We start from the raw sequence: 19545 nt of genomic DNA, 5'->3' as shown, positions 1-19545 counted from the left end.
TCTTTAAGGACGAATATTGATGGTCCCAATTTTTCTCTTTTGAAGAAATTCATACCTGTAGCTGTATTTTATAAGTCAGAAACAAACTCTCTCGTAGTCCTTTTTTCTTGGTCCCAACAAAGAATTAGTCAAAATCATTCACCAAAAGTCAGTTGTGGTTACTATAAGAATAGAAAATTACACCTAAAATATTTCAGTGTTTTTAAATCATTCGTTATAAATCATTTGTTGTATGTTGATTTAATTTTTCCGTTCACAGAAATTAATTCTCAAGTCGTAGTCTGATTTTTCTTGGTACCAAAAGCTCTGACTTACACAAGGTTTACTGTATTGATTATCCGCGCACTACAGTCGGTCTACAACCAGTCCTCATTGCGGAAGATGAAGTGAAATGACGAAAGCATTTTTGATAAAATGATTTTTATTATTAGTCAGTCATATCCAGGTACACTCTTAAACTCTCACACATACACCGGTTACCACCATTAGAAACCTGGCAGAAACTGCTTGTACGTAAACACCCCCTAAAAACTGGAATGAATAACTTTCAGAAGGTTGGTGGTCGGAGTTTTTTTTTGTTGCTTTTTATCCACATCGCTGAGAAAACTTGAATAGAATGAAAAACCCTACATAGCATTTTGTATTTCTGACTCCTTACGCGCACCAGGTATAACAATATTCTATTTAGAGGGCACTTGACCTTTAATCTAATAATGGTGTCAAATCAATTATTGTTATAAACATCACAGTACATACTTTACAAAAGGAGGGTTGAAAGTAGCATAATTTACACAAAAAAAAACAAACAAAAATGTAACTAATACTAAATACTAATAATCATCATTTTTCATACATAAATCATACATATAATATCTTACTCAAATATAGATAATATATTCATTTTGATAATATATAATATTCAGCACAAATTAAAGCAAATCAAAGACTTTTTCATAAGGACTATTTCGCGCAGTGAGTGTATACATGCACAATTTGTCTGAAAATAATTAATTCATGAATTATTTCACAATCCAGATTTGCCCCACAATCATTGAAAAAATTAATGATCGTACTTGAATCTGGAAAATTACAACTAAACTTAACTAGATAATCATTTTATTCATTGGTTAGTGAATAGTATTGATTAATGCCCAGGGTTACGTAATATACCAGTACCGGTACCAACAAAAAACTAACTCTATCTCTGTAAGGCCAAGACCAACTTTGTACACCAGTTTCAAAAGCCATTTCAAATTTCCCAGTTAAGATTTCACTGTATGATTTAAAATTTCATTGCCCGCCGAGTCAAATCCCAGAACTGTGAACTGGATCTAGTGGTTTACAAAATCATTGAGTAGTACAGTCTAAAGTTGTTTAAGTCATCATCAGAAGTCATCGCATTTACTTCAGTTATATCACTTTTCTTTAGTCCAAACTTGTGTATTTTCACATCAACTTACTAAGCGCAAGCTGTCTACATAATCACGTCCAAGCTACGACGACCCAAAGGAGTTTGACTGTACATATCTATTTTGCTTAATTACGAGATACAGAAGACCCGCTCGAATCAGATCTGATCAACTCACATAACCATTCAACATTATTTGTGACACTATTCATGAAATACATAGCCAACAAGGATATCACTCAAGTCGTCGGACTCGTATTTACGCCCCAAAATGCCCGAGTTGAGCGGAGTCTATAGTAGAATGAAAATATCTGAATTAACGATGACAGACAAGTCGATCAGCTGTAAACAACAGAACAGAAATATATTATGCTAATAACGATGTATTTTGACGTCTATTCATTCTGATGATGAAATCACAGATAAATCTTCACTTAATTCATTATCATTATATCCATATACCATAAATACTTTATATCAATGATATGCAATACATTTTATGATAAAGCCAGCAATATAATAATGGCCTTGGTGTTTCTTATCATTTTATATATATATAAATTTTGACTGTTAGTAGTAGTAGAATACATTTAAGAACACGCCCTTAACATTAGCCTAATGATCAATGCTGATTCATTCAATGTTTGCGACAATTCACCACGTCTGGTCTAAAAATACCAAAGCATATGACAACTATGAAATTCTAAACCAGACACGTTCAAATTATTACAGCTCTTCACGATCATCAAAATTTAAAAGCCTTCGATACGAGCCATGAAGTTTATCAAGAAAAAACCCCAATGGCAGATTAAAACTTCTTAATCAAAACAACGTCTTAAATTCATGTTTAATAAAGCCTAAATCAATTAACGACAGAGAGAGATAAGATGCTATGAATGAAAGGTTTTCTAATATTCCTTGGCAGAAAAATTCATCAGTGTTGATGTTAAAAACGCAAATGGGACTCAAGTGTAGCTTAAAGAAAGCAAGCCGAGCGCTAATGCAAGACCAAGAGCATTTTAAAATATCAAGATAAAAATTCATCGACGTATACTCAACATTCACACACATTACACCTTAGTTTCATTTCAATAATAATGACAATATAGTAAGAATAATCTTGCCTGAGTCAAGATTGTCACATAAGCGTAAAACAATATCTACCATTGTTACGAGAGAATCGCACCGTTCTCAAACCAAATGGACACTACCACTACTTACTCCATCTACGACTAGCTAGGGTTTGCGATGAGAATTTTTTCGCTCTTTTGAGAAAATAACCTTCGGTTTAGTTTGGAGGAGTAAAGTAAGGACGAACACAAATAATGCCAAAAGAACGGTGTGAAGAATGTTCTTAAATTCTAAACAGTTGCGTTTTTCCGGTTGCTGGTTTTGGTTGGTCCTCCTAGCGCAGTGATTAGAATCCGTTATCGACTCAAGAATTTCTACCGATTTTGTAATTCATATAAGACGGTTTATTATGAATTTTTGGAACATACAATAAATCAATCATACATCATTATTAATCATTTTATTCATTAATTACAACTTTCGACTTTTGAAAACAGAACATGTTAAATACGAAATAAAACAACTGAACAAACTCTATCGATATAAACTTTCAAAATTGCTTCCGCTCAAAAGACCCGAATGTATTACCTTAATAATGCAATAAACGACTGTTCGTTAAGTACTTATGCAATTTTGTCCTCCCAATATACGTACGTATATCAAACATTATGAATATACAAGAAAATGGCTATAGGGCCTACTACCTGTTCAAAGGGCGCTGCCATTTGTAGACTTAAAGGTCACTTAAAAATTCTCGACAATATTTCCCAATATGACAAATACGCCGGTCAGGTTCCACCCGTGCCCCCGAACTCACCGTCGTTGCGTACGTACTTTCTGAACAGCGTTCTTTAAAATATTAACATAAAACTATCGTGGATATTATTTAAATCTATAGAATCTCCTTGTAAACGACGTTATTCATTAATTACACTATCATTAGAGCACGAGGTCTGCGCGATGTACACAATGGAAAAAAAACACTAATTCACTTGACAACCACACAGTTAGTTTAGTATTTATCAATCGACTATACAGTAGTAGTGTACAGGGGATAAAGCGTCATTTATCATCAGGCCAATTATTTGTCTTTTTTTAATATCTCAACACCCACTGAAACGTTCACATACCTGCACGTCACTAGTACTCGATATTATATCAATGTGTGAAAAAATTTGTACAGCAGAGGCAAAGTCATGATTATCGATCAATTGTCGGCCTCTTCAATGAACTAAGAGGCAAGTACGTACAGTGTATTAGGACAGCACAAAACTTTATACACAATTAATCAATTCATCATCATCATCATCATCATCATCATCATCATATGAAAAGAAAACGTTTTTCATTTATGTGATATTCGTTTCATTTCAGTGTTGCAATCAATGTTACAAGAGTGCGCGTAATGTTTTTCGATGATCTATTCGGGTATGAAAAAATTTTGAGAAAGATTTGTTCACGCCTTGAAAAGAAATATATTTGAAGTACATATCACAAGGCAAGAAGCCCTAAAAGCCTATTTCATTTAGGTTTCCACCAATGTCACGTGAATTACAAGCTACGGTTCTCATCTCCCATAAATCCTAATAATTTAGACCATTGACAGGGACTTATAGCCAAAAATGATTTACAGTATTATGTCAGAAATCTTTTTTGAGTAACAACGATTTTAGATGAGGTTTTGTTTTATACTCAAGTTTTTTTTCCGCTCGTGACAGGGAGAGGCTTACAGCTAAGACAGTATAATGCTCTCAGGAGTGAATGCGATGATGAATATATGACATCACAATAGGCAACACTGAAATGTAATCGTAGATGCGTGTTCTCGTCTAGATGAACAGGGAGGCGCACGAGAGCCTCCCCGATATAAGTGAGCTGATTTTCGTTGGACTCGGGTATATGGGGTGGGGTGTGTTTGGATAAAATGTCTTAATTAATAAATCAGTTAATCTTTTATACATTATTTATATCTCGTATACACGGATCGAACGCGTATCGTATATAATCATCGACGTTCGATCGAATTATCACGAGAAACCAGTCCGCCTTCTGGTTACGTTCGACATCAATAAATAAACCGTTCGTCGCGTTTTTATTCCGTCGACGTTAACGCGTGACTTACGCGGCATCATCATCGCGCAACGCGCGTCCGCCGCCGAATTGCCGTCGTCGGTATTACTCCAAAAACACACACACTGATAACACTACGGAGCGCCTTCAATGGCGTTTCACCGCGCGTCAATTCAATTCTACACGTATATATTTACACCAGACGATCCTTTCTTTCTCCTGTCGTGACCCGGATTGAAAAATGTTTGATCCGGCCAGCAGCACCATTTAACAATATTACTTCATATATATGTATATATATATATATATATCAACTACATTACATTTCTTCGATAGTCTGAGCTATTTCCTCTTAATGCGTCGTGTTACTTGATCTATATCCGTCCGACATTGACATGGTGTATCTACCGGAGAGAACTCGATATTAATAATAATATAATAATAATAATAATTATAACAATAGTGTACGCAAATAACGTAGTGTATTATGATTATTCATAGGGAACGACGCATTGTTCGCAATGGTAGGCTTCGGCTTGTTTTCAACGGTTGTTTTTCCGCGGTAAAAACTATGAATAAAAATATTTCGCGAGTTTAAACGACATAAAATCCAGCCGATCGAAAGAGCCATGCGACGAGTTACGAGTTAAAAACGCGCCGCGCTAAAAAGAATTGCACATTTTCATCCTCACTGACTGCGCCATGTCTATTCACTCGCGGATCCGGTCCATGTGGAACGCGCAGATATCGGGCGTAGCGTTCGAAATCGCGAGTATCCATCCAACGCGGGGTAGAAGATGAACCAATGATAATCATCTTTCAAAATGGTCGCAACTGGTCGGGGAGATGAAGCCGAATCCAGATATACAAATACATAATACGATATAGGAGAGTGTGGTGGGCCACGAGTAACAGTGTGTGTTGTGTGTGTCATGAAATATCATCGTCTTTGATTCGTTTATTATTACAGTGTTGCATACTATCACAGGATGGTACAACAATTGCTACACGCGCTTTCTCCGTTTTTGTCCTTTTTCAACTGGCCTGAAACGAAAACGATTTGAAAACGTGTAAAAATTACTTACAATAAGTGCTCGACAACAACACGCGCTCGACGCTGTATTAGACCCTAAACTACCAAAGACCCAGTGCCACATATATTGCGAGTAGAAGAGTAAACTCCGAGTTGAAATAAGCTCATTTACAACGAGTTAATTCCCCGAGCTGTTATATCCCGATCTGAATTCAGAACTGTGGAACTGGGACCAAGAAGCCGGTTGTCAAAATTTTACATTTACAACGAGTTAACTCTTTATATCCCGATCTGAATTCAAAACCGTGGAACTGGGTCCTGGAAGCCAGTTGTCAAAATTTAACCTAAAATTGAATTTTAGTAAGTTAACCATGCTTTTTGTGATTGCCCCATTAGTTAAGACACGACCTTGAGATAAGCTATTCTCATTTCAATCTGATTGACATCAGTGGAGGCCAGCTGCCATCAACACTTAGATTTAAGATCAGTCTTAGAAGATCATATCAGGACTTGCGACAACCAGGTAACTTGGCAGACTGTAAACATTGCCTTATCTAACATTTTTGCTATTAGGAGTATCGATCCGATTATATAAATCAGTCAGCGGCTAGTATGATACATGTAACTCTATTTGACAGCTCTTCTGTTTTGACTAGTCATCGCCTAATAAACCATACACACAGACAGCCAATGGTAATTGTATACGTGATAATCAAAACGAAGGAGTGTCGTGTTCTAAGTATACGTTTGACCCGATCATTCAGTCGATGAGAAAATGCGAAATTATCCCTCATCTCGGCAACTAAGCCGTCTCTATATTTCAATCATAAAATTATACGGCTAATTCCACCTTATTCGGACCCGGTTTACACTGGAAATCTGTCACGTGTCGGTGAATTTTACGGAGACCTTTTTAATGAGACTTTCCCTCAATGTCATGATTAAGAAATCATTGGTAAAATTCACGGCGACAGTGATATCGAATGAGACGGAGTCTGCCGTTTAGATTCTAGCCAACGTCAAAATGGTTTCATTCCGTGAACAAGTTATGAGTCTTCAAGTTGAAATTCGTGATAGGCGGCAGTTGAAAAACAGGCGTTGCCTTTTGAACGTTTTATTGTTCTATAACTGAACTGAAGAATAAGAATCCAGTTCTATGTAGCAAAACAACACACATGCGCGTAGGCACGCACGCAGGCACACGTGAATAAAAACAGGTGCCAGACATTGAAATAATTATAATTCTCAACAACGACGGGTGTTTATTTACGCGAAACGCACCTTGGTTATTTGGTTCCGGTAAATGTTCCCTGGCAACCAAATGCATAACTGTAGTCTTACCCAATGGAAGCTGTAACGCTGTAATACGAAGAACAAAAGAATTACGTTTCATACAAACGACTAACAATACATCATTGAACATTGAGTTTCTGAAGATGTTTTTCTTAAACTATTTTGGTTTATTTTTTCGAATAGAGCATTTATGAAAATCAAGCATTCACGAACTGTAATCTTCTCGAACTACGACTGCAGCGGACTCCCTTCGAAATATCACTGGTCCATACTCACCTCCTAATGTGACATTGCCGTGTAAAAACCGACCTTGATATATAAGCCGTAATATATTATGAGGAGGTAACTGTTCATCAGCCCATTCTGAAAAACAACCAAAATGAAATTGATTACTCAGGGCTGAAACTCAAATTTTGAGAGGCTTTGTACCCTCAAAATTGCATTTTCGAATTATTTCTCTTTTAAGGATTTGAGGGGCCTTGTCATATGAGGGAAACTGCGCAACTAGACAGTATATATCACTGTGTTACACAATTTCAGTGTAAACATCAATAGGAACATCAATAAAAATCCCAAGCTAGACTATCAAATATTCAGGCATAGGATCGACTTTTTCATTTTCATTATTGAATAACGGTATAGTAGCCGTGTTTCCTTCTACAACCGTAACAATTTGTTTTGAAAGATTTTAAGCGTGTGATCTACTGGGTAAAAAGTCAAAAACACCGCTTAAGTTTTCGGTGTTTAGATGGCCCACTAATAGAGGCTGTAGAAATGCCACCAGGGGTGAAGTAGCGCCATGTATGTATGCGGCTGCATTAAATTCCGCAACAGATCGAAAAGCTTGTTAAAAGCTGATAATTTAATTCACGGCAGCGCAGAATTTTCCGATTTCGCGATGACAGTTTGTCATACGAAGGCTAAAAGTAGAACCGCAATTTTGTTTCGCAATGATATTGAACGAACTTAACTAATTATACTACACCCTTCATTTCTATCTTTCCATTTAGATATACACAAGGATGGGATGGGATGATCCGTGAAAACCATTACAGTAACATGTTTATATGTCACGGGTTCTGCGTGAGTCAATGTGCACTATACGTCATCAATATTAGCATTTCAAAATGGCAATTTGTCAATTTTGGCGTTTATATTGTAACTAAATACATTTCATAACTCTCATTTTTATTTTTGATAGATTTTATCGACTATTTTTTCAAGGATGTGTGCACTACGTCATCAATATATCAGGGCTAGACTGGTAGCCGGTCAATTCAATTATCGATATGCTCAAATCCAAAATAACTTTATTGATCCTTCATTTATATTAGGCCCTATACTATTTATCGTAGATAGCATCAAGCAATATACACGTTATGTGTTATTTTTCGAGGCGTCAATAAATTTTCAAGTTAGTTTTCTTGTTCCTCAACCTAGTGAGCACCGCTATAAATCAATTTCTTTTCCCTTTAACGCGTTCGTTGCCTGCTTGATAATACGGTGCTGCCCCCAATTGCCAATACGGATCTAAATACTCGCAGTTAGGCACCGGAGCCGTTTCGTAGTTGGAGCCTTTGATCGAAATTGACCGATGAGCATCGGGGAATGACACAGAGTTCATTCACATTTTGCCAGTCAATGATGAACTGTGTCGTTCCCAAGTGCCAGATTGCAAATATCTAACTGTAAATAGGAAGAATCAGCTATGAACACGATTGATTCGTAGCCAGCGCTGGTGACGGAACAGGAAGTAAGTACGAATGTAGTAGCCGGCAATGGTTAATGGCGAAGTGAACTAAGGAAAGATTTTGAACCAATGAACTGTGGATTCGTGAGACCCGGTACATGAAAGACTGATCATTAGAACAATTCAGTTGACTGTTAGCTAGAGTCACGGTTATTTTTAGATAGAGTTTATTGAATGCTTATATTATGATAGCGATATATACATATACCGGGGCTGATCGCGGGAAATACTAACAAATACAACAATTTCTATGTTGGGTTTATCTGGACCCCTCAACCAGAATTTTTCTGAAAAAAGACCTCTTAGATGAATTTTGTAATAAAGCCTCTTAGATGAGGCTTTATCGAGTTAACTTTTAATAATTGTTATGGTCAAAATATCTAAATAAACAAACACAATTCATTTCCGATGTCCTTGGAAATAAAAATCCGTATTTATACAGAAAACATTCAGGTCTAATATAACATATATATATTAATGATTACGTATTCTCAAATTACCAAGACAGTTATTCAAAGACAATAGATACTCATGAACTGTGTATGTGTACATGTATTTGCTCGGTGAATGACCGGCTATTAATGCTATAGCACGAAATAACTGTTTAACAAGAAATTCCACGTCTTATGATTAATTAGCCACCGATAACAGAGGTGAAACACACTCTCTCTCTATCGCTGGCAGATATCATTATCGACGATATCGCGAGATATACACGTTCATTTTCGGACAATCGCTGAATTTAAAGGCCTACTGTTTATCTGTAATTATATTCGAATACTCGCTTTTATGGAAGAGGTCATTTCGAAAAAGAACGAGTAACTGTTATGAAGGCTTCGCAATTTTTCTTTTTTTCTCAGAAATTGAAGTGAAATACACTCATTGTCTTCGCATGGAGGAAAATTCTAGCAACAAAACTGATATCAGAGCCAGTAGCGGCCGAGTGGTCATCCATGTAATGATTTCACAAAATGAGCATTCATGAGCTCCAATTCTGGTGGTTAAAAAGTTTCTTGGTCAACATCTGATCAACAAATCTCATACTACCTACATGTCATAATGTGCCGCAATCACACGAGCATTATTGGCACGTGCCAAATTAGACCAGTGACTCACTTGGCTTAGAAAGCAATGTTTAGCATCGAGTGAGAGGGCTAAATTTGACTCGCGTCTGATCCGGGCCAAAATCGTCTCCGTATGATTGCGGGCTGGTGATACCGTGACCGGTGCACAGCGAATTTGAACGCATATATTTAGAAACTCTCGCAATTTATCGATTAGAATAATGATTCAAAAACTGCGCCCGCCTCGTGAGAAAATCGACACCAACATTTTTTACGCCGCGGTTGGCTACGATTTTTCCGCACAACGGCAGAGGCGGGTATTGGGCGAAATTGCGAGGTTTCGAAATCGAGCGCGCTGTACGTACCTTCGGGCCAATTATCGTAGACGTGCTGCGATATATCGGCAGCCGAGTCGTTTGGAGAGAAGAGAAACTCCTTCGTTTTACCGCTGACCAATATCAAACGTAAATTGATCTGAAACAAACAAGAAACACGGATGATTATAACGAGATAGTGTAGTACGGTGTAGAGTTCGACCGTTTGTTTGTCTTAAACCTTCAGTTTCAATACTGAAACTGACGATCGCCACTTAAGCAGCGGTCAACTTCTATTCCGGCATAGTTTAAACTTCCCATCTCATACCGGATCAATAATCCCACTGCCCTTCTCATTGCAAGTCCAGAGCTGCCAACCTCTGAAAAGTGCTATCAGTGACAAATTGAATTTTTTTCAAGTAAAGTTTTATTGAAATATATGAGAGAAGAATTAATCAGTAATCAACAGGTAGACCCTCTATAAAATCTTTCACATTTCTCTGTATTCTGCATCAAACAAATCAAGTCATTATAGTAATGCCGAAAATCAGGAACAGTCGACAGCCCTGATAGTTGACTGCCATTTTCATTTTCGAAACTGTCATCTTCCGAATTCGTACTGTCAATTTCCCACTCCGTGTCAACTTCAATTCTCGCAAAGTGAACTGTCATTCTGAAACTGTCAACTTCCAGTCTCACGCCGCCGTGTCATTCTCACACACCGACTCAACCACCACTCCGCCATAAACTCGGCCACAGAATGTCATTAGCAAACAAGAATGAGGACTCCATGCCACCAACTATCCCACTAGATGGCTGGCGTATCAGTGTGACAACCCTGTCAAAATCTAGTTCATTTTCAATGAACTTTCATCCAGATTTTTAGCCTCCCTCATCAGAAATTAGGCAAATCACTCTTGACAAACTCAGATGATCATTAGCTTCATATATAAGGTGAATTTTACTTATCATCATTCAAAGAATTTCAGAAATTATGGATAGATTTTAATCGAATCTGAAAAGAAATCCGGGGAGTTGTTGTCTGAATGCACACAAGCTACACCTGGTGGATTCTCGATTGCCACAGTCGAACATAGTGTCCGCATTTCAATGCTTTCCGTAATACTAGTGGGTTGCACGCACTGGGAGTATGGCTGATAATTCAATACCGATGCGAAACACGCACTGCCACGGTGATAATACACTACGTAACCCGAAGCGCTACGGACGCCGGGACTAACTCGACGACGAGGTCTGGAAATCCCAGCGCAACGCCGATACCGTGGCGAGCGACGACGCAACAAGCGACCGGTCGCGTTAATTACACCCGATCGAAAAATCCACGCTTACTTTTATACGACCAAATCGTCTTTAAACATGTGATATAGGTTGCCATGGAAACAAAGACGAGTTACTAATTGAAAGAGGACCTTTTCGAGAGTAGAGAAAAGAGATCAGTTGTTTCTTTCCGTTGAATGATTTGCGATCGCGCGCTACTATATGCGCGCTACTATATACGAACTACTGCTCGGGTGCACTGCTTTCGCCTGCAGTTTTACTCGAAGTTTTATGAAACAAAATCAATGCGCTAAACGGGCTTCTTCCTAGCAACGCAACAAAGCCGCAAAATCGAAACCTATAAATACTTTCGCTAGAACCTGAACGTTCGAATTCCGAGATTTTCTGTGCCGAAATTCGAGGAATCATAATTCGGACAATGCGGATGTCAGTAGTCTATAAAGTAATAGTGGCCGCATTGTGACGAGTATAAAGAATTGACGTAGCTTCATGGAAAAGTGAATTACGTACGATGCTGGTTATGAAACATTTCTTCTAAGTGAAATTAAGGTCGTCTCTACAGTCAAATAGCGTTGGAAGCGCAATGACGACGGGCCTCGGTACAAGGACACATTGATTAGATCGATTATTGTCGATTAGAATGAAGATAAATTCCATCTGACAGAGAGCAACAGTAGCGCATGCCACTATATACTTACTTAAGCAGATGGAGGAGAGAGGGAGGGAGAGAGAGCGAGGAGAGAGGGAGGGAGCGGGAGGGAGGAGAATGAGAGGGAGGAGAGACAAGAAATAATGAGAGAGGGAGGAGAGAGCAGAGGGAGAGAATGAGAGAGGGAGAGAGGGAGGAGAGATAAACAGTGAGACCGAAAAGGAAAGAGAAGTACATGTAGGTAGTGGGTAGGAGAGAGGAGAAGGAAGATGAGAGAGAGAAGGCAGTGCGTGGGAAAAGAAAGGGAGTAAAATAAAAGGGTAGAGGTATGAAGAAGACACGACGATGGAGAACCTAAATGTCAATTTAATGCAGTCTCTCCTTAACTGTACTATAAAACGTGCCGAGACGGCAATTCGGCCAAATCTTTGTTTCAAAACAACGTAAATAGGCCTAACGGATCGCCTGCGACCTTACGAATAACTCGACGTGTACCTAATGTATAGGAGGAAAGTTTATCAGGTTAAAACCACACAGACAAAAACGTCACACCGAAGATAAATTCTCGGTATCTTATCGTGGAATAATAACAATAAATGAAATCGATCCTAGTAACTAGAAATGAATAAACACCAATGACCCCCAGAAGAAAAAGACAAAAGCCTAATAAAACAGAGAGGGTCATATCAAATGAATTCGATGAGCTCAAACCAGAATCATCGCATTTAAGGCGGCACATTCAAGCGGCCCGATAGATCACTACCCAGCATACAGCTTCCAGGCAAATCTAATATATCCTTTTACAAACAAACCCCGACCGTCGAAAGCGTAATTGTACCTGATTTTCGGGTATTAGTTCGCCAGTGGTATTGCAGCAGCGATCGACGAGCAACGCCGTTTGCGGCAGATCCGTCTCCATCATTTCGAGCCACACCCTACGACGACACGCAACACCGCCATCATCAACTATACTTTTACCCCTGACAAACACACGCGCGCGTGTTCTTGTATAAGATCAGATGTAAACAAACGCTGACGAGATATCTAGATATATAGTTGAGAAATATGAACGTCGTCGTTCGAGTCATTTCTTCACTGCACACACCCACAGTCAATCAGTTTACCCTCCCTCTCTCTACTACTATTCGCTTTGTCTATCCACCTGTTTTATCATGGACTCTTAAACTAAAGAGACCATGGACCAATACCCTAACATTCCTCGCTGTAACAGCACACTCGTTTTGTCTTCTTCGTATTTCTCCACTCGGCACACCCGTCCTCCCCCATCCACCCGCGCCCCCGCCATTCTCAACTTCTATTCATCACTACCCCTACAGGATCTCGCGTACTTCTCGTCACAGACGTAGTCGCCGAACGAATCAAAAAAGATTCCTTTATCGGGTTTTTCATTTATAAGTAGATATAGGAATGTATAATGGATAGGATCGATTTCATAAGATCAATGGATATATATATATATATATATATATATATATATATATATATATATATATCCCTATCAGCACACTGTGTTATCATTACGTATAACTTGACACGTACTACTTTTTCTTAATGCACAATTTTTTGATCGATATGGATTTATAGGTAAATGCAGAACTGAATCGCGAATCGACAGGTCAAATTTTATTAACGATTATAGAAATATAATAACTGGCTTAAGGATATAACTCGCTAGAATCGATGAAGTATTAAATTCTATCCGACTAAAACGAGAACTTGGGTAACTGTATACTACTGCGGCAACGGACGACTCCAACTGCGGTAAGCGAGGATCCACCAGCGCTGTAAGCCACAATCTGGGTTACTGGCGCGGATCAGATCCGTGTCGTCATGGTATGTGGCCCATGCCTAAGGCTAAACAAAAATGATACCTTGTTTCTTCGCAGCGGCCGGGTCATTTTTGTAAAATATGATAAAATTTGTTAATAGTTCATTTCTATAGCGATATGTTATGGTAAAATTGATCACGATTTTCTTTAAAAGTTATGTATAGGGTAGATAGGCGGCCGGTCGGGTCAACTTTTAAGCTCAGCAGAGCGGAGAAACAAGGTATCAATTGTTTTTAGCCTATAACTATAACTATAACGGGCATTCATATTATAATCCACTGACTCAAGACTAAAATTGACCAAGCGAATCGAGTTTGCGTTCACCTGCAATAATCTGACCCGCAGTAAAATATGGCAGACTGCCATTTTCACGGACCAAATTGAGCTCATTTGACAGCAGCCTTCGAATTGTTGATTTGGGCCTAATGATGAACCAAATTTGACCTTCGCCTCGTGTCTACCGCATCTACTGTCACTCAGCCTCAATTGACTAGTGCTTCGAATAAAATGTGTGCCCAAAATCCGTTTACATGATATCGTAGGGTCGACTCCTAAAGTAGCTAATTGTTTCTCATTAAAGAAGTCATATTATTAAGAAGTTCAGTACACAATGAATAGAATTCAACCCGAAATTAAGGCTACATTGAGTCTATTAAGCGATTACACACTACCCTAGTCCGAGTGTATCGTGCTTGAGAATGATTCTATTACGGCGTCAATAATTGGATATAAGAACTGAGACCGAGAGGAAGTGCGCGACATAAGACGACACCAGTAGTGCGTCCATGAGATATACAGGATAGACCTCCCAGATTAACGTGATCGAATGATTTCAGATCCTGGATACAAATATGTTACGTCTGCATTGCCTAGCTGGATGATATCTACGAGAAGATATGGAGGTCTCTCTTAACTCTATGGTTCCCTGTGTGATCTAGCCTATCACTATTGGGAAGTGGCTACTAATTTGACAATGTGAACGTAAGCCGACACCAATAGCTACATGTGATATACAGGATAGACTGTCCCAGATTAATGTGATCGAATGATTTCAGAGCCTGGACACAAATATATTACGTCAGCATTGCTGATGATTTCAACGAGAAAATATGGGGGTCTCTCTTTACCCTATCAGTCCATGATCTCCATAGGGAAGTGGCTACTACTTTGACAATGTGAACATTTCACATCCCTCATCCCCCAGAAGCGCGATACCTTAATTTTCATTTCCTAAACCACCGAGTTTTGTAAAGTCCTGCCAAATTGGGTAAAAAAAGAAAATGTGGTCCCAACTGTATCGACTTAGGGATAGTCTACTGTACAACTACAAACAGACGAAAATTTCTAATTGCCTATATCTTAAAATTGAAGGAGTTTCAGGCATTTTGCTCAATTCAAAGGAGTTTCAAGCTCCTTTAAAAGCATCTTCTGTTTAGATGGAGTTTTTAAGGAATCAAGGAGTCGTAGGGATCATGTGAAAACACGATCATATACAGTCGTAGTGTATCGTCATATTACATACAATATCAGAAATTAATGAACAACAGCAGCAGAAGTCATGATCACCAGTATGAAATTGATGAACCTGTCGACAAGATAAAAATAATGTGATGAATCGAATGTACATGATTCAAAATTCAAAAGCGCACCATGTTTCGCTCGTCCCGATCCGTCATGTACCGTAAATACAAAGCGATGAGCGTGTATGAATTGTATAGAAGATCGAAATCATTTTCGAATAGAAAAAAAAAGAGATAATAAAACAAACATTTGATGTCGACGAAATCGCGAATGGTCGAGTTTATCGTATATCTAAAAAGCATCTAGAAATGAACAATTATAAACCGGGAATCGGTGAAATAATCAAGAGTTCGCGCTTGTCATAAAGTTTCGTCGAGTATAAAACGGAAACTACTTACAGTTTGTTGAGAAAACAAAATCCAGCTCTTGATCATAGTCGCACTGCACTGTGTGCTACCCTACTATAACTACTACATGAGACAGCATAAGACTGATGCGTAACTGAGTCTCTCGCAGAAAAGCTTTGCAGCACTTCAATTTGTCATGTTGAGGGATTAATTTGGCCATTTTGCGCAGGCTGGATTAACGTGAGAGCGCTGAAATACTGATTTCATCGAATACCGACAATTTCTTCATCCTTCTATTACATTTTAAGATCGGCGAAAAATACAACGAACGGGCTACGACGAAATAATGAAGTGTTGCCTTAAGAAAAAAAATCCGCGATAATATCGGTCATACTCAATTTCATGGCTTCCCAGGTACCAACGAGCAAAAAACTTAAGAAATCAAATCACCTCAGGGCCAGAGAAAAAACAACCCAGAAGGACTCGTGCGACTTGCGTATGAGTTCATCATTTTTTTTGCGTATGAGTTCATCATTTTTTTTCAGTGTCCTTTTTCATTTTCTCAACAAAGATCATTGGTACATATCAGCGCTGGAGTGCCTAATATTGTCTTTTCGGACATAAAATACCCTTTTGGGATCGTGAGACTAAATCCTTCACAATTGGCCTCAGGATCAGCTTCAGCACCTTGTGTTCACTCTGACCGCATTAGGACAACGCGACTCCTACCGAGATAGGATTATTAGAAATATTTACCGATTCTAATACTAGACAACGAATCCTTTTCGAAGTACACTGACCGTCGTATGGATTGCGACAATAACAACTTTCCGCGCGGTAATGGTAATGATATTATCAACGCAAAAATCAAGGGTCACCTAGGTTAGCTAGCCTAAACGCCCGTCCAGCCTTCAAATTCGTTTGTTTTTCGATCTGGCTTTTCAAATGAAACCTAAGCGAAATAAAAAAATACTCATTTCGGTGTACGACGACGATAAAGGCGCAGTCAGGTCATTTAACCAAATCTCGCTACTCGACCACTTCTACGTGTACGGCTTATATTGAAGATACACGGATATTACTGAGAGATGAGTTATGTAACCAGTTATGTTTCTCTATTTGCGATTGTCTCTATGTCTCTTGTCTCGAAACTCTCTCTCTCTCTCGTTTCCTATTAGCCCCTACACTCGTGTGCGCGCAGCAATGAGCGTTGTTGTCAATAGTAACCCCCGACCACGCTAAACTTCAGCTGATCTCTCCCCCTCAATACCAGATACATATAAATCTATTATACGCCGCCCGTTTAGACAGAACAAGTGCCGGAAGACGAGCACCAGCGGTAAGCGTATAGGCCCCGAATCAATTCTCGATTCATGCTAGGCATGTCTCCAAGATAGTGTTCTCCATAAGAAGTTTCAGAGGGGTGGTCAGCACAGTCATTTTACATGATTTACCCCAGTTAAAAAATCTACTGCCCCTGTATAAATTGATGTCACTGTTCTATCAATATACTGATTATTGCTTTTTTGACGCCGCAAAAACCGTGACAATAATGTATTGATACCTAGTATATGTGTTATATAAGGGGTTCTGTATGTGTTGATATACACTATAAGTCATCAATGTTGGCGTTTGGAAATAACGATTAGTGAATTGACGTTTATTTTCCTAATCAAATGTATTTCATATCTAATTCTTAGGGCCTATGTAATATATGAGTTCAATAGTTAATGTGCCAGTGTCAGATTGCACTGAAAATTAGGTTAATCGTCAATATTTCGAAGGAGAGACTTCAAACCAAAATTCAAGCCCCTCTAAAACCAACATGTGGACAACACTACACGAATCACGTAATTCCTGCTTAGCTTAGCTTAGCCAAGACTAGTCACTCAGGGTGTCTCAAACGAGCATATAGAACAGATCGCATTGCCGATAGGGCATGCGTCTGAGACAGATAATGGACAAGTGACGAGATATCGCCACGGCGTGACCCGAATCCGAGACAAAAAGGTCCAAAGCGTCATCCAGAGGTAGACGGGAAGTCAACGATTACAGCAATTCACTCTCATCGCTGGCCACATACCGACACATATAATAACCAATACCGGACTCCGGCCTCCTTCGCAGCTCCATCAGAACACACTGATATTTTAATCAATACCAGCTCACCTGACTGAAAGAAGCCATAAGTTGACGTTGCTGTCAAAACTCACACAATATGATGAAGAGCACTAGGCCTACTCAATAATTTTTCGGTCAAAAGGAGAGCATGACGGCCATTCTTACAGACTAATAGGTGCCTCAATATCATGGTACAGCAAAACCAAAATTGAAATGTTGATAGGTACATGTACTATCTTAGGTACCAGTGAGAGTAAAATTGTGAAGACTTCACGTCCCAATTTTGGCTCTAAAAATCTTGAAATTGTCCAACAAAGCAAGAACAATACCATTATATTCCATAGCTTCTAACCAGTTGAAGTTAGAAGTGACTTTTAAGTTGAAATCGGGTTTTAGACAAACTTAGCACATATGGGGTGGATCCCACAGAGGCATAAGGTACTGACAAAGATATTCGAGGGAAAATTACTAAGAAAAGCTTCATTCTGGAAGCCCTTTAGATTTCCCTTTTAGATTTTACCAAAATGTGCCCTTGAATAATGGATGTCTCCTTAGACCACCTGGATTCACGTCAGGATCTGGAGCATAGTCGAATTTGGTTAGCCAGGATCTGGAGCATAGTCGAATTTGGTTAGCCCCAAAAACCAGAACTGATGACGACAAACCACAACTTTTCGTTATCGAATACACGTACCGTCATGTCACTTCTAATGCTCATAAGTATTTTAGAATATTGCTTTTGCGTGTTCCAAATTTTGGGCCCAGTTGCAGTGGTGACGTAAGTCCCGAAAGTGATCTTAAAATCTGAAGACAGGTCTCCAGTTGTTACATTGACAATTAGAAGTTAAGTTAGTCTCAGACTAAATCTAAGTCCTGACTGTATAATATCCATGACTGCAACTGTCCCTGGTGTTAAACACAGGAGATATTCAACTACAAAACTGTCATCCTTCTTAATCTGTAAAAAAAAGTTACTGAGTGTCCTTGGGGAGGTGCACAAATTACCTCACACTCCCACACACCACATTTAAGCACGTATAGAAGAGGATTTTACAATAATAATACAATAAACTAAAAGTCACGTCAATCGAGGATGTAATCTTATCTTTACCTTGTCAGTAGGAATTCCTGTTGTTCTCGAGCCCATATTGTCAATAAATAAGCCTATTCCACGGCGGTATACTCTGTCGATGAATGATGATAAAAAAACGAACGTTCCGTTATTCCTTTTTTAAGGCTGCTGGTGGAGCTGTCGTTTTTGTTATTGTTATGTGTATGTTTGTGTTTTCGAGGCCAAACAGTAACCAGTGGCGATGTTTCGGACACTGACAAAACTACCCGACACTAGTGTGAAAACAACACAATTTCATTATCGAGTAGCGCAGGTAGATTTAAGGCCATTTTCGACTTGGTTGGTTTTTTGGGGGAACCGTTTCATTCGTCGTCCAGGTTTTTTAAGTGGCCCCTTTTACATACGTCCTGCTAACAGAATCGATTCCACCGCCGTAAAATTACATCCATATTATCTCTAAGCCGCTTCTGACGTACGGACGATGAGTATAGCGGCCCGAAATGACGTCTAAACGGCCCAGTCTCTGTCGAATACTTCCCGAAAAACGAAGAAATGACATGAATGATGGCGGATGAGAATCATTTACGTGATGACGTCATAAGGTCATCGAGAGGTGGCAGCACGATCCGGTGCTAATTTTTTCACAAAAATTTTCGTTTTGCCGCTTTTTATGCGTTCATCAT

General features: G+C 38.9%; 1 protein-coding gene across 1 annotated transcript; it reads right to left on the bottom strand.

The window, feature by feature from the left end:
* Positions 1–1429: 1429 nt before the first annotated feature.
* LOC141905069 (ubiquitin-like protein 3) lies at positions 1430–19429 on the bottom strand. Its single transcript, XM_074793804.1, has 5 exons — positions 18902–19429; positions 10055–10163; positions 7152–7238; positions 6864–6941; positions 1430–5593 (listed from the first exon to the last, which is right to left on the bottom strand). Exons 1-5 carry the CDS (start codon positions 18935–18937, stop codon positions 5532–5534), a joined length of 372 nt encoding a protein of 123 aa, XP_074649905.1. The 5' UTR covers positions 18938–19429; the 3' UTR covers positions 1430–5531.
* Between the last annotated feature and the right edge of the window lie 116 nt (positions 19430–19545).

This window comes from Tubulanus polymorphus, chromosome 5 (assembly GCF_964204645.1).
Source record: "Tubulanus polymorphus chromosome 5, tnTubPoly1.2, whole genome shotgun sequence".
Lineage (NCBI taxonomy): Eukaryota > Metazoa > Nemertea > Palaeonemertea > Tubulaniformes > Tubulanidae > Tubulanus > Tubulanus polymorphus.
The sequence above is the reverse complement of the archived record's forward strand: the minus strand, read 5'-3'. Positions and strand labels throughout refer to the sequence as shown.